The 16164-nt window shown below is 46.7% G+C and overlaps 1 protein-coding gene across 1 annotated transcript in view; it reads left to right on the top strand.

Annotated features, from left to right (window-relative positions):
- DRGX (dorsal root ganglia homeobox) overlaps positions 1–14693 on the top strand; it is a 29970-nt gene extending 15277 nt beyond the window's left edge. The window contains exon 7 of the mRNA XM_012503595.2: positions 12382–14693. Within this exon, the coding sequence (XP_012359049.1) occupies positions 12382–12647 (266 nt within the window). The 3' untranslated portion in view covers positions 12648–14693. The remainder of the gene's footprint in view (positions 1–12381) is intronic.
- The last annotated feature ends 1471 nt before the right edge of the window (positions 14694–16164 follow it).

Raw genomic sequence — 16164 nt, 5'->3', positions numbered from 1 at the left:
TTTACAAGATTTGTTGCAATTAGGTTTAGTCATAGATTCTTTATGATAGTGTATGTACACAAGCGTGTCTATAAAGACAGTTTGTCTATTCTTTTCCAAGCTTATACTTTTCAATTTTTCTTGTTGGACTGTGCTGGCTAGAACCTCTAGTACAGTATTGAACAGAAGTGGTGAAAACAGGCGTCTGGCCTTATTTTAATGTTTTTAAAGCTTTATTGAGATATAATTTGCATTCTATACAATTCATCCATTGAAGTGTACAATTCAGTAGTTTTAGTGTATTCACCATTTGAGTGTTCACCATCACTACAATCAATTTTAGAACATTTTCACCACTCTGTACCCATTATCAGTCACTGGCATTTTCTCCATTTTGCACAGCCCAGGGCAACTCTGACTCTGCCCTCTGTCTCTGTAGACTGTGGACATCTCATGTGAATGGAGTCATGCAATACGTGGTGTGTGTGACCTGCTGTTGCTTTATTGATCTCATGAGGAAACTCTTCGGGTTTCACAGTTGTGTTTGCTGCCTTTTTTTTTAAAGATACCCTTTATCAATTAAATATATTTTCTTCTTGTCCTAGTTTTCTAATAATTTTATCTTATCATTTTAAAAAATTACTAATATTAGTGAATATTGAATATCATCACTTCTTCTGTAGCTATTGAGCTGACTGCATGATTTTTTTTCTTTCTCAATATATTAGTAGGATGAATTATATTGATTCTTTTTTTAAATGTTAAAATAACTGCACATTCCTGGAATAGATCCAAATTAGATGTGACATGCTATTCTTTTCACATATTACTGAATTTGGTTTGCTAATGTTTTCTTTAGGGAGTTTGAAGCTATGATCATGAGGAGATGGGCCTATGGTTTCTTTCTTATAATCTCCATTCCAGGTTTTGGTATGGTTTTACTTAACTGTGGTTGCCCCAAAAGTTAGTATTATAAAATAGCAACTCTTGTGTTATCTCTCAACATTCTGAGGGCTGGCTGGGCTCAACTGGGCAGTTTTGCTGCTTTTCCTTAGGATCTTTCGTGAGGTTGCAGTCAGATGGCAGCTGGGCCTGGCATATACAAGATGGCATTACTTAGGTGTCTGGTGCTTTTACAGAGATGCTGAGAGGCTGGAACCTCTCCCTCTTTCTTCACATGGTCTCTCCTGTGGTTAGCTTGGGGTAGGGTTGAATGGTGGTTGGTATAAAAGCAGAAGATGCCAGGCCTTCTTAAGGGTCACACCCAGAAAGGGTACAGTGTCACTGCTGCTGCATCCTATTGATTAAAGCCAATCGCCGGGCCAGCCCAGACTCAGGCAGAGGGGACTGCACATGGGCATGAGTCCTGGGAGGTGTGGTCCATTGAAGACTGACTGCAGACACTAACTGCCACAGGTATCAAGGTTATGCTGGCCCCTGCCATGAGTTGGGGTGTTTGTTTTTGACCACCTGTACTTCCAGTTGGGACTATTTACACTTTAAGGGCACTAGTCACATCCAACATGTCTCTGGATCCTTCCACCTACCTCTGCCCCAGCACAGAGTCTGGTGCGGAGTAAAATGTAATGCAGTTTGGGAAAAGAAGGAAAGAATCTTATGCTGCTCTGGGCCTGGGAGAAGGTCCTCTCTTAGGAGATTCCAAAGATATTGGCCCTGGCTTTGCACTGCTGGCCACCTGCTGGACTCCAGAGACCTCGAGGCTCTCCTGTTCTTCATTCAGCACCCACTGAGCAGCTACACTTTGCCAGACTCTGAACCACAGGTTGAGCATCTAGCAATGAATTAGACTCATCCCTACCCGAAGGATCTGGAGGGCTAGGGGGTGGGCTTGGAGAGACAGACAGGTCCACCAAGAATCCTAGTTCAGGTGACAGTCATGGACTCTCATGGAAGCAAACAAGGGCATACAAAGTATGGGGAAGCCCAGAGGAGGGAGGAACTTTCTCCACAGGAAGAAGTCTTTCCAGAGGAGATGCTTGAGCTGTGCAGTGGGTGAGGGTCCCCCAGGCAGAGAGAAACATGAACACGGGGAAGGAGCCTGGCAGTGCTGCCTCCCTCTTGACACTGGGTCACCTTGGGGTAGATGCCAGGCTCCTCACCTGTGAAACAAAGACTGTAACGGCCATGCCTAATGGTGCCCATGTATCCGGCACATCCAAATCCACCTAAGTGCTCGTAATTGTTGTTAGAGTCGTGATGTCGAGGCCAAAAAGTCACTTGGGATCTGATTAGGGCTTGGGTTTGGATCACCGAGGCAGAGGTTTCTGCTTCCTGCAAGCATTTATTCTCCCATGGGAGAGTCTCCCAGTACCCAGTGCATGGTGTCTGGGGTTCATGGTGTGTGGGCAGCACATAGGGCTCCAGGAAAGCAACACAGTCTCCCAGGGCTCCTGGCTCGTTACTGAGGATACAGGTATTTGGGGAGCAGAGGACTCAAGGGACAGAAGTGGTCGTTCCTCATGGGAAAGTGGCCGGGTCAACCCTGGCCCCTCCGTGCCTAGCTGATGTCAGGAAGACAGGTGGAGAATCCCGGCACTTAAGATTTGTAGGCAATCTCTTTGTTGAGCATATGTCCACTGCTTCTGCAGAATACAGTGGGGGAACCTGAGGCCTGGAGAAGAGATAGAACTGTCCAAGATCACATAGCATGAATGGCAGAGGCACAACAATTCAGGGACCTGGGTGTGCAACCTTCCAGCTCCCTACACCCTGTATTGATTCTGCTCCTTTGACAGGCATCTTCTGTCATCTTCTGGCTTGAAAACCTGCAACTCACTTTCCAGAAGCCATTTCCTATGGGTGCTGATGGGTTTGCCCTTCCTGCTAATCAATGGGGCCCTGGAGTACACGGAGCTGAGCAGAAGGCTCTGACTGGTGCCAGAGGCAGCAGGAGAAGCAGCCTGCCCATGCCGAGTTCTGGCTGCCGCTGGAAGGAGGGAGGGTTGTGTGAATTGGCATCTGACTGCTAGGAACGTGCATCCCTGTGGCTGCTCTGGCTGTGCTGAGGGTCCTTGGATCTGGGGGCCACTGTCATTATTTTTTTGACCCTGCAGAGACATCCAAGCAGAAAAAGAACATGTGCACTGGCCCTGAGACTGTGTCACAGCACAAGACTCTGGTTGGAATGGTCGGCTGAGTTGGCCCCCATCAATGAGTGTTTGCTGAGTGAATAAGTAATTGTCGAGACAGAGGCCTTACATGTAATAAGTGGAATTAAGAGATGGGTGGGATTTAGAGCTGATTCCACCAAAACCCCTTCCAAATTAGCTCAGGTACTTTGACATTGATCAGATTGGGTAACTTCGTTAAGAATACAGTTTTTCTTTCCATGGGGTATTGAGGAAGCTTAGAACCCAGGAGATGGTAACTTTGAGGAACTAAAATGTGCCAACTCAGTCAAGAAAGATAGATTCTCTCTCCTTTTCTCCCTTCACCAAATATTCACTGAGTGTTTACTTTGTACCAAAAAGGGACAGTTTTGTTCTGCAATCAGGGCTGTGAGATTGGATGGGGGAAGCACATACATCAAGCTTGAGAGGTGAGGTGTGTACAAAAACAAACACAGCTCATGGTGAAAAGACAAGAAATAAACCATAAAACAAGAGGAGGAGAAAGTACTTCAGGAGTTCCGTTAGTAGAAGATAGTGTGTCCAGGTGTGAATTTGGCCTTGTTTTTTGTTTGATTATTGGTGACTGCACTTAAACACAGCAGCTAAAAATATGCTTAAATATTGTAGGCATCTACCAATATTCCCACTTAAACTCTCCATGTGAACTATAAGGAACTGGTGTGATGACTCACAAAATGTTTATCAGTTCATTTATTTTACTATAAAGTGGAAATAAGTGAACTATGCTGTTTGCATTAGACATCTCATAAATCCATGTATTCATTTTCTGTTCAACTCTTGTTACCCTAACCTGAACGTTCAACAGGAAAACCGTGTGTGAGAGCTCTCCTTGTCACTGACATTGGAGTCCACATACCTTTATGATGAAAATGTGCTATTGGCAGAGACAAGACAGAGCTAACTTAATTTTTCCTGTCAGTCTTGGTAGTAGATCAATTAAACTGCCAAGGAAATCAAATATTTCAGACTGTATTTATTACATTAAGTATTTATATTCAGACCAAGCCTTTAAAGCATGATGTCATATAGGAATGGAGGCCGATTAGATCAATTCAGCAGAATTTGCTGTAACTTAATGGAAATCAAATTGTGTGTTTTAATTTAGTGTCCAGGAGGTAGTAGCATGTTCTCAGGCTGCATTTAAGGACCAGAGGGCTCTTGCATAGACTTCGTGATGGCACAAGCCTGCCAGGGGGAGGAAGGGAGTCATGGCCTTTTAGGGGCTTCATGGGGTGGGGGCAGGCAGGAAGGGACTCACTGACTTCGGTCCACACAAATGGGAAGGGAGATGAATAGAAGGTCACTGGTGAATCTCATGGTGCACCCTCAGCCCCATGTTTGCTGTCAATACCCTGAGTGCAGGCGGAGGCCATTAGTCATCTTGGAGTCTTCACTGGGTGATGAAGACACGGTCTTTATCCCTTTGCAACCTGTATGGGACTCTGTGATGAAGGAGAACATCTGTTGCCATCATCTGAATGAGAGAAGACAGGAAATCACAAACCCCAAGGAGATTACCCTTTCTATGAGAGTAATACCTGGTCAGTTTAGAAAGAGCAAAACATACAATAAAACACAAATAAAAAAAATTCATAGCCTCAACACCCAGAACCAGCCACTGTGAATATTTTGGTTTTGGAATATTTTAAAATGTCATTTATGAATATATATATCTCTAATAAACATATGTTTAATAACTTTTAAATTAAAAAGTTTAAATTAAGAATTTAAATTTATACATTTTTCTATTTCTAAGTAAATTTATATTTATATACATACACCTATGATGCTAGATTGATGTGGTCCATGGCTGTACATATACATATGTACACTACATGCATATATGTGTTTTAGTATATGTGGATATGGATCATCTTAGTCTGTTTGGGCTGCTATAACTAAATACCATAAACCCGGGGACTCATAAACAATGGAAATTTATTTCTCACAGTTCTGGAGGCTGGGAAGTCTAAGATCAAGGTGCTGGAAGACTCAGTGTCTTGTGAGGGCATTGGATTCATAGGTGGTGTCTTGTTGCTGTGTCATTGTATAGTGGAAGAGGAAGAGACAGGGCAACCCTCTGGGGTCTCTTATGTAAGGACATTAGTCCCTGAGAGATCTGTGCTCATGACGTAATCATCTTCCAAAAGCCCCACTTCCCAATGCTGTCACCTTGGGGTTTAGGATTTCAACATATGAATTTTGGGGTGGGGGGACATCAACATTCAGTCTATCGCATGTGTATGTTTTATACACAGGCATACATATTCCAAAATGTATGCATGTTGACTTACTGATGACTTATTGTTTATTTACTGCTCCTTTACCTATTTTTTAAATGTCTTATTTCATTAGTATCTTTTTCATGGTACTAAATATCCTCCTTTAATATAATTTGTCACATTTGCAGTGTGTTCTATATGGGTATAACTTATTCAGCCAGTTCCCTATTATTGGGCCATGGGTTGATTCATGTTTTTTTGTTGCTATATGTGCAAAAGGATGACTTCCTTAATAGCTAATTTAATTTTTAGCCCATTCATAATAGCTTAAAATTTTTTTATTTAAATTTTTTATCTTTAAAAAATATTATTTGCTTATCTTCTCTTTATTGTTCCAATTTTAGTGCATGTGCTGCTGAAGTGAGCACATGATAGCTTTTTGATAAATTAAAAAAAAAAAAAACAAAAAAATACTCTGCTACTACCTTCTAGAGTCCCATGTCTAGAAATCAAGTAATTAGGAGGGGGTTTTGAAAGTTTCTTTGGCTTACTCTTCAAAATTCTCTTGGCAGTATAAATTACTTTTTGGCCAGATAGGAAGATTTCACTGAGGAACAAATACAGCTGTGAAAAAGTGTATGGCTTGTGCCAATAGCAGGGTAGGCACGCAGTGCTGGTGAGCGCAGTCACTGCGTGTACCCTATGTGCATGTATGTAGTGTTACGTGTGTGTGCATGAGTACTGTCGCAGGTCTCGTGTCCAACATGGTGTCCTCTGGGGGATACTCGGGACAACTTGGGTTCTTCAGCTGGTCATGGAATCGAACCAGAAATTGGAATAAGCTGTGAATTGTGACTTAGAATTGTCCTTTAATTTGTATGGAATTGTGGAAATAATTGTTTGAGGATTAAGTACCAGGTGCTTTATAGGATTTATCCCCAAAGTAGGTGTGTTAAGGCGAAGAAGATGAAGCTTGAGTCCCGTGTCTGGTTAACAGTGGGGTCAGGGGCCAGACTTCTTCTACCACCTTCTTCTGACCACCTTCTTCTTTTGATCACCTTCTTCTGCCCTACACAGCTGCATTGGCTTTTCTGGCCCCAGAGACGTCCTATTGTCACTCGTTTATAGGATTTCCATAATGATGACTTGGTTTTAGGGTAGACCTTTTCTAAGTGTGTTTGTCACCTTATGACGTAATAAAGAGGTGGTGCCTAGCTCCTGTCATGGCCAACTCAGTGGCCCCATGACTAATAGTCACAGGCTTGGTGCAGTTTTCAAAGCCCTGTCAGACATCATGTCTTGTGATGCACAATCGCCGCTGTGATGGCTTTGGGCCATCCTGGGATTCTGCTCTGCTTGCCTCTGTGCAAATGGCTCCAGGTTATTGTGCATTTTGAGTGTTTTTGGCTGTTTTATAAAATTTTGTCTCTTTTCTCAGCATTAACCATCAATGTGTCTGCCACTAGTAGCCACATTTCTTTCTAGTTTGTGGCAGTCTTGGAAATCAGACAAGTTATGTTAGAAATGCACTTCGCACATAGGAGAATCTTCAAGCATTTGGTGAGGGTCCTAGTAGCTGGGACTACAGCTGTGTGCTACCACAGCTGGCTTTTTTTTTTTTTTAGATGGAGTCTCACTCTGTCGCCCAGGCTGGAGTGCAGTGGCATGATCTCAGTTCACTGCAACTTCCACCTCCTGGGTTCAAGCGATTCTCCTGCCTTAGCCTCCAGAGCACCTGGGATTACAGGCACACACCATCATGCTTGGCTAATTTTTGTATTTTTAGCAGAGATGGGGTTTCACCATGCTGGCCAGGCTGGTCTTGAACTCCTGACCTCAGGTGAACCCCCTGCCTTGGCCTCCCAAAGTGCTGGGATTACAGGTGTCTGCCACCACACCTGGCTAATTTTTTTGTATATTTTGTAGAGACAGAGTTTTGCCATGTTGCCCATGCTGGTCTCAAAACTCCTGGGCTCAAGCAATCCACCCACCTCAGCCTCCCAAAGTGCTGGGATTACAGCTGTGAGCCACCGTGCCCAGCCTCTACTTGAGCACACGTTTCATGGCCAAAGTGCATGAGCTTTGGGTCTGGATTTTTACTCAGTAGCTATTTACTAATGAGTCACCCTGGGAACCCCAGAGGATGAAGCTCCATCATGTTATTTCAAGTTCTCAGCAGTGTTCGGGGTCCATGAAGTTGTTTGTGCAGGCAGCATATTGATACTGTCAGATCACTGAGAAATCAAGAGTCAGTTTTTTAAGAATCCTGCTTGTGGAAATCATTTTTTTCCTTTGCAAAAAATGGCTATAGAATTCAAGGGAGATGCTGGTTGTTGGACAATTTAAGTTAACATGTGTATGTGCCCAGATCACTGTAGTTCCTATCCCCCCCACTGCTTTTCTTTTTAGGGTGATGACAGAGGTGTCTGTTGATGGGAGACATAAGGCGTGGTGTGACCATCACACCAGAGAGCAGGACTTTACCCTCCCTTTTTCTGCAGGTTCTGCCTCTGTTAAGGCAACCCACAACCCTGTGGGATGGCAGTGACGTTACTGTGAAGTCGTATTGACCACATGATTGATTGCTGAGCCATGTCTCCTTTGTGCAGTTGGATGCTTGGGTGCAGATTATAGACTTCATACTTTTCCTTTTTAACCATCTCACTAGATTTGTCCCCTCTTTGCTTTTAATCTTGTCTCTCACACAGATGGCCTCTCTCAGTCTTGTCCATACCTCTGTCTTGGATCCACACATCTTCCCAGTTCTCATTTAGGTCTGGGCAGGTCCAGGGGAAGCCCCTTTGGCAGCCTCTGAGGACCTCCCTTCAGATGCCCAGGGCTCATTTGCCACATTCCTGGATGTGGCTGTTACCGTGTTTGTGCGTCCACCTGCAGGCATCCGCCCCCTTTGACGGACACTTTTGCTGCAGTCCAGGCTTGGGGTGCAGATGAGGAAAAGGAGCGATGGCACATGTTGGGCTGTGTGCCCAAGGCTCTTTTTATTTTTTTGAGAAGGAGTCTCACTCTTTCACCCAGACTGGAGTGCAGTGGCATGATCTTGGCTCACTGCAACCTCCATTTCCCGGGTTCAAGCAATTCTCCTGTCTCAGCCTCTGGAGTAGCTGGGACTACAGGTACATGCCACCACACCTGGCTAATTTTTGTATTTTTAGTAGAGACGGGGTTTCACCATATTGGTCAGGCTGGTCTCGAACTCCAGACCTCAGGGGATCCACTCGCCTAGGCCTCCCAAAGTTCTGGTTTTACAGGTGTGAGCCACTGTGCCAGGCCCCAAGACTCTTGTTGGTCAGTGCGCACCTATCAGGGTCAGCTGCCTGCTGAGGAATTCCACCCCCACCTGCCCCTGCCACCAATGGGCAAGAGCTGGAGGGATGTGTGAAAACCCTGGGAAGCTTCCTTAGGCAAAGGCCCGGTGAGTGTGGTGGGTTGAGAGTGCCAGCCCCATGGATGTGGGACTGGGTGTGGCTGGGTGAGTGTTTGGCGGCTCGAGGGGCTTTGAAGATTCTTGCTCACTGCAGGAGCCATAAAAACAGCCCAGGCTGCCCTGTGTGCACTTCACCTTCCTGGATCACTCTGCCCTCAACTCCCCTCTGGCCAGTACACTTAAAAAAAAAAAAACTATCTTATTTGCTTTTTGATTATGGTAAAATGCGCGTAACATAAAATTTACCATACATTTTTAAGTGTATGATTCAGTCGTATTAAGCACATTCCTGCTGTTGTGCAGCCAATCTCCCGAACTCTTCATCTTGCAAAACCAAAGCTCTACCTGCGAACAATTCCCACTTCCCCTCCCCGGCCCCAGGTCTGTGTCATTCTACTTCTGTCTGGGAATTTGAGTACTCTGGGGACCTCACAGAAGAGGACTTCTGCAGGATTTGTTCTTTTAGTGACTGGCTTATTTCACTTAGCATAATGTCTTCAAGGTTGACCCCTGTTGGAGCGAGTGTCAAAGTTCCCTTCCTTTTGAGTCTGAATCATATTCCATGGTATGTACAGTCCTTATGGTTTTTAACCACAGGGTCCTTGGCTTCACTTGGTCCTCAGTTTCCCATCAATCCAGTGCTGTGTGTGTGTGTGTGAGGGGGGGGTGAGCTAGGCACAAGTAGACTCTTTACCCTGCTGCAGCCTTGGTTCTGTGAGTTAATTTATTCCTCTTGACTTCCAAGTTTGGGTTTTGAGGGCCAGGAGTACAGTTATGGGTAGCTTTCTTGGGGTCCGCTGCAGACGTGACTTAGCAGCTGTAGGCTATGGCTCCAGGGGAAGGAGTCTGTCACTTGTATGTCTGGCACATGGCTAGATTTGCCACTGAGTTACAGAGCATTGAACTCACCATTGATGCTTACATTGGAGCAAGCCCTTGACTGGGTTAATACCAGCTTGAGATGGATTGAGCCCATCTTTCTCAACTGGCCTGACCCAAGGCCGGCTACCCAGGGCTAAGCCTGAGGACAGTGGCCCCTTCCAGGTCCCTAAGAGCCTACAGCCCCAACCAGTCTCTGCTCTCAGCTGTGCCTGCTAGGTCTGTCTTCAGCCTTCCTTCTTTTTAACATTCATTTAAAATTAACATTATGTTTCTAAGTTTAAAAGACATTCATTTTCATTGTAGAAAAACAAGAAAAATTCTAAATAGATATAGAGAGGAAAATACAAATCTATAGCATACCCACTCCAAGGGGGACCACCATTCTTAATAACTTGGTGTCTTCACACGTTAGGTGCTCCTCACCAGTGAGTGCCTTTGGGCAGGGAGACTTAGAGGAAGATAAGGCCCCGTGGGGGTGGGTTCTAACCGTCAGGAAGGCCTGAGGCTCATAGCAGGCATTGTTCCCAGCCAAAGCTGTCATTCCCCATGAGAGTCTCTCAGTGACTGCTGTCAGGGTGTGGCTATGCCTGTGTAAGAGCCCTTAGGAGAAGTGGAGCAGCCAGGCTCCGGGGTTTGACCAAAAGCATGACAGGCCGGAGGCCAGTGGGCCTGCAGGGCAGTGGGGCTGGTCTCAGAGCTCCCTTGCACACTCTGCGTGTGCTGCCTCACACTCATCTTGGTATCTGCTGCCTACTGGATCAGTCCCTCAGTCAAACTTGAGGTAGGAGGTGAAGCTGCATTTAAACCTCCCATTACAATACAGGAGAGAGAAAGGACACCAGGAGGTTCTGGTCCCATCTCTACAATAAACTGTGCAAATTTGGAGCCTCAGTTTTCTTACCTGGAGAGGGGAATGAGCCACGCCTACATTATGGGTAGCCATAATGTGATGAGAGGAGCAGCGGGTGGTAAAGGTGAGCTTCCCTTTGTCTCTCAGCAGGCTTGGCAAGGAAGAGGAGGATACGTGAATATGCTTGAGGGGAGCAGAATGTACCCTGGCTTTGGCATTAGGAAGGCTGTCTTGGGAAGGGAGGGTGGGGACGTCCCAGCTGCCGGAAAAGCTGGTGCAGCTCCGGCTGCCCCTGAGGTTGATCTCTACAAGTGGGTGCCGGGCCTGGGTGGCCTTCCAGGCTCCAGTGAGCACAGGCATTTGTCTCACGATTACTGCCCCTTGGTGGCTTGAGGAAGGACTCCAGAGCATGCTCAGAAAGGCAAGACAGCAGCTCAAAGCTCACTTGCAGCCTGAGGACATGTCCAGGACTGCAGGGGAGCTGGGACACAAGTGTCCTGACCTTGGTGCTGACCTTGCTGCAGCCCTCAGCCTCGGCTGAGACCACTTCAGAAATTCCCTCTTCTCCATATTTTCCATTGTCACCAGCCAAGAGGCAACACGTGGGTGAGAAGGATTGACCTGGGCTTGGACCTACACTAAGCACTTTCCGAATTGGTTCCCTCTGAGGTTCTCAAACTTCGGTTCATGACACCCCTGGGACATAAGCAATATCTAACAGTGAACAGTTCTGTTCATTCCATGATTAGGTCCAAGCAGCTCACTAAATATGTCCTGACAACTTAGTAGCCATTTGAAAAATAATACTCATAAATTGAAAGAAAAATAATGTTTTTCTTTTCTTTTTCTTTTTAATGCTATTCTTTTTTAGAGACAGGGACTTGCTCTGTTGCCCAGGCTGGAGTGCAGTGATGCAATCATGGCTCACTGCACCCTTGAACTCCTGGGCTCAAGCGATCTTCCTGCCTCAGCCTTCCAAGTAGCTAGGACTATCGGCACATACCATGATGCCTGGTTAATTTATTTTTATTTTTACTTTGTAGCGATAGGGTCTCACTATGTTGCCCGTGCTGGTCTTGAACTCTTGGGCTCAAGCGATCCTCCTACCTCAGACTCCCAAACTGTTGGGATTATAGGTGTGAGCCACTGCACCTGACTGCTTTCATTTTTAAATAGCCGCTATTCCTTTCTAAGGGGCTTATGTGCCTTATAAGCTTTGTACGGCTTCTCTAATCTTGGAATCCTATTAGACTCCGCCACACACATTTTATATTCCAATGTGGAATTTTGTGTGGTGCTTACAAAATCCAGCTTCACAAAGCGATAACATTCTTGACAGGAATGCAGCAGGATCTCGTGGTTAAGCCGGGAACTGCCTGCAGCCAGCAGCTTGCCCGGCACCTGACACGTGTGGCTCGGTTTCCCTCCATTCAAGGTATCCCCGCAGTGCCCCAGTGAGTTCTTAGGGGTGCCTTGACACGGTTTGGGAGTGTGGAATGACTTAATGGGACCCTCCTTATAATCCTGCGATGTAGGTATTACTCCATTTTACAGAAGTAGAGACTGAGGCTCAGAGAAGCCAAGATATTGGCCTAAGGCCACACAGCTGCTTGGCAAGGGAGCCAGGACTGGCCAGGTGTCCCTGATGCTCTGACAATCCTTTGAACGATTAAGTAGGTCCCTTATTTGTGTGTCTTTGAGGTTCTGAGCACTTGTCCTTCTCCCTTTAGTATCTGGCACCAGAGGGAATCAATCTTTCTGTCCTTCAGAACTCAGATCGTTTCCTGTCACCCAGCCCTGAGAGGCAGAAAGTAGACAGTGATGGGAGCTTGTTGTTTTTCGTTTTTCCAGGGGGCCCATTGTGCTCTTGCTGCGTCCCAGACCCCATGGGACTCTCCTTCCTTCCCACCTATGGCTGCCAGAGTAACCGCACGGCCAGCGTGGCCGCCCTGCGCATGAAGGCCCGCGAGCATTCAGAAGCCGTCCTGCAGTCGGCCAACCTCCTGCCTTCCACCAGCAGCAGCCCTGGCCCTGTCGCCAAGCCAGCACCCCCAGATGGCAGCCAGGACAAGACCTCTCCCACCAAGGAACAGAGCGAGGCAGAGAAGAGTGTATGAGGGTCCACAGTGCCCTGCCTGGCCTGCCCTCCCCCGCCCCTGCTTCTCCCAGCCTCAGCCCCTACAGAAAACTCTCCAAATAGCAAGGAGAAGCCAGCGGCCCCAGGGCCTCTGCATGGACCCAGGACGGGCAAGTGAGACCCACAGCTCCCTTGGCACCTGGAGGGTCCCTCTGGAGTCCCACCAGTGCGGCAGTGTTGTCCTGGCTTCTTTGGCAGCAGATCCCGATGGCACTTGGTGGCAGCAGAGCCCTCTCTGTGAGGAGCCTCCCTTGGATTTCCATCCAGGCCCAGAGTCTCGGAGGGAGGTAGATTCCTCATCCGTCTCCCTTCCTATTTCCTCCCTGGGCTGCCTTTGAAGGTCTTGTCAACCCCAGGAACTGTGGCATGGGCTGAAGTTTCATGAAAAGAAAAGGGCCTGTCCTGCTTTAAGAACTGGGGAACTGGTGGAACCCCAAGTGACTCTTGCTCCCCTGGACCAAGATGAGCAGTAATGCCTTTTCTCTTGTTGGAGAATATTGGTTGTGGGCTTCATTACAAAGTGAGAAGATGTAGGGTAGGGAGGGGCCAACAGGACACAGCCTGTCCCAGAGGACCACGGTGGCTCTGACCCAGGAGATCTCAGTGGCACATCTGGCCAGGGGGCTGGGATAATCACCCAGGCCACCTGCTCCATGAACTGGGGGCTGCTGTCTTGACACTGTGGGTGTGGAACTAGTGTGGCCCCTGTACCTGAAGCACTCACCTGCAAGCCCTTCCTCTCTCCCAAATAGACTTGTGGATTGGTGGGAAGTTAAGCAACTGAAAAGTAGCTCTCTGGTCCAGGAGGGCCTGAGGGCCCTTGGAGAGGGAAGAAGCCCTTCAGGAATGCCTCTGAAGTAATTATGCATACAGATGAACTACCTTTCCCCACATGCCTGGCACGTAGAGGGGGCTCTTCGGTGCTGGTGGTTTTTTACTGGGGGAAAAAAAGTAGGAAAGGAGATAGGAACTGCATATGTGCAGATATGGATCATGGGGAAGGCAGCTTTCTCATGGTGTGGAGAGCATTAATTCCAAAGGGCCAAATTTCACAGAGATTTCTGTTTTGGTCTAGTGTGGCTGTTTTCTCTGGTGAGGATGGTGACCTGGAGGAGACCCAAGGGGAACGTGCAATAGCATAAGCTCTGCTGCTTTCTGGCAGGGGTGCCCGGCACCTGAAAGGTTGCAGTCTTTGGTGGCTTTTGCTGAAGGTGTTTCCATGCGGATAGTTATTGCCTTCATGATGGTTATTTTGGTTTCAGTTATTATCATCAAAATGTTCTACTTTCACATTTCCTGTCCCCTTTTTACCTTCCCCCACTCCATGACCCCCAAATAATACTCCTGAGTGTATCATGCCTCGTCTATGATCACTATGAAGCATTTGATAAAACACACTGTCTCCTTTAAAGAAAAAAATCAAATCCTTCTTCCTGCTGTATTTTGCTTGTTGAGTATAAAGATGAAATGATTTGCCAAAAAGCAGCAAAGTTGCTTCCGTTTCCCTGTAATTACGAATGTTTGGTTGAAGGATGTAAGCTCAAGCCCTTATGCACACTAACTCTTCAATCTAATTGTTTGATTAAACTCGTATTTCCTCCAGAAAGGTACATAAATAAGTGAACTGTTGAGCAAATTAAGAATACTTAACAGCATTGCATCTGAAAAGTAGTTATGCTGATTAAATTTTGTGTCCTTGAGGACTTTCAGGAAATTACTTTTGATCGTCAATAACACAATTAAGTAAACTACACACACATTAGCATGAATAATTGATAAGAAATTATGTATTACCACGAAGCACTGATTTAATAATTCATGATGCGACACTCTAGTGACTGTGCAAAACTGGATCATATCGAAAAGTCTGCCTGATGTTACTGAAAGAAAGGAAAGAAAATGAGCACCAAACCTCTGCAGAGATATTGAGTACTTAGTTTTGTTGTACAAGGGCAAAAAGTAACGATGCATGATGTAGTTTCTGTTTGTTTAAATACCCAAATAAATTTAGAGGAGTTAAAAGAAAGACAGAAAAAGCTCAGGTCCTCTCTTTGTTCCTCCCAGCCCTGAGGCTGCAGGGCTGGGTGGAGTCTGCGCTCTTCAATCTTCCACTTTGGCCAATGTGCAAATGGAAACCTGGAAACTTCCAGGAGGAGGGCATTGAGGCCTTGGCTCAGGAACCTTTTAGTGGATCAGAACCCCTGTGCAGATCAGAGCCCTCCCCAAGGCACTGACAATCACGGCATTGCAGGATCATTCTCGCTGGGGCCCCCGTAGGTTGCCCTGTCTGCAGAAGTTCATCATGTGACTGTAAAAGGCAGCTGGGCTTCAGTGTGGGAAGGAGGCTTGGGCCCCAGGGATTGATTGATTAACTAATTATTATTATTATTCATTTATTAGTTGAGGCAAATGAAGTCCATTCCTGAATGCACTCCAGGTTATGGGAAAGGAGCCTAGAAACCCCTAAGTTATGACTGTGACTGGGGCAGCAGCCTGGCCTTGTTGGGCATGACAGCCTGCCCAGAGGAGGAGCAACCATGGCATGGCACGGAGTCAGGGCGGTCAGCCCTGGCATAGGACCTGGGGGACTTGGGGGCTCCTTCTCCATTCCTCAGTGGGTGCCCGGTGTCTGATCTCTCAGTTGGGTAGAAAGAACTTCCTTTGACTCTGCCACTGTCTCATTTCCTGGGAACTTTACATAGGTTAGCACATTTAATCCCAATGATAAACCCACAATGTAAGTCCTACTATTCCCATTTCACAGTTAAGGAAACTGAGGCACATTAAGGTCGGGCAACTTCTGTGAAGCTACATAGTTGATAGGTTCTGATAGGAAGAGGGAAAGCTCAGCTTCATTGGCTGTCACACAGAGAGTGGTTAATAAATGACTTGATGAGATCAACTGGGCTCAGTCTTCAAGGCCAGGAGCTCCACGGAGGCATATGAGGACCCGTTGGTCCCAGCAGGTTTGACTTTGCTCACTGTCTTTTGGGTTCTGTCCTGGATGGGCCTGTGGAAGGGGAGAATGAACCACCCCAGCGCCCTGTCAGACCTCAGTGTCTCCCTCCCCTGGGTCTGGCCTGGCAGGGGCCGGGGCAAGCCTTCCCCCATTTTATCTGCACCTGGCCTTAGGTGTGTGCCTGTCTGAGAGCAGGCCCAGCAGCAATCCCTGAACTCAGTGGTGCCCAGAGCTTCTGGGCCCCTCCGATGGATATTCTAGCAAGACGGGACACCAAGAAGGTGCCTGAGACTCAACCAGTCTACGTAATGGAAACTCTCTTTCTTCCTAATTTTCTGGCTTCACCAGAAAAAGTGAAACCTTTATAGATTCAGAGCTTTGTTGAAGTCGGTTAAGAGCATGTTTCACTTCTTCAGAATCCTAGCCCTAAGGGCTGTGTAACTCTGGGTGAGTCACCTAACCTCTATGTGCTTCAGTCATCTACAGAATAATGGCACCAGCCTCCCGGGGCTCTTTGGAGATTAAATGAGTGGATAGC

This window comes from Nomascus leucogenys, chromosome 18 (assembly GCF_006542625.1).
Source record: "Nomascus leucogenys isolate Asia chromosome 18, Asia_NLE_v1, whole genome shotgun sequence".
NCBI classification, from domain to species: domain Eukaryota; kingdom Metazoa; phylum Chordata; class Mammalia; order Primates; family Hylobatidae; genus Nomascus; species Nomascus leucogenys.
The sequence above is the reverse complement of the archived record's forward strand: the minus strand, read 5'-3'. Positions and strand labels throughout refer to the sequence as shown.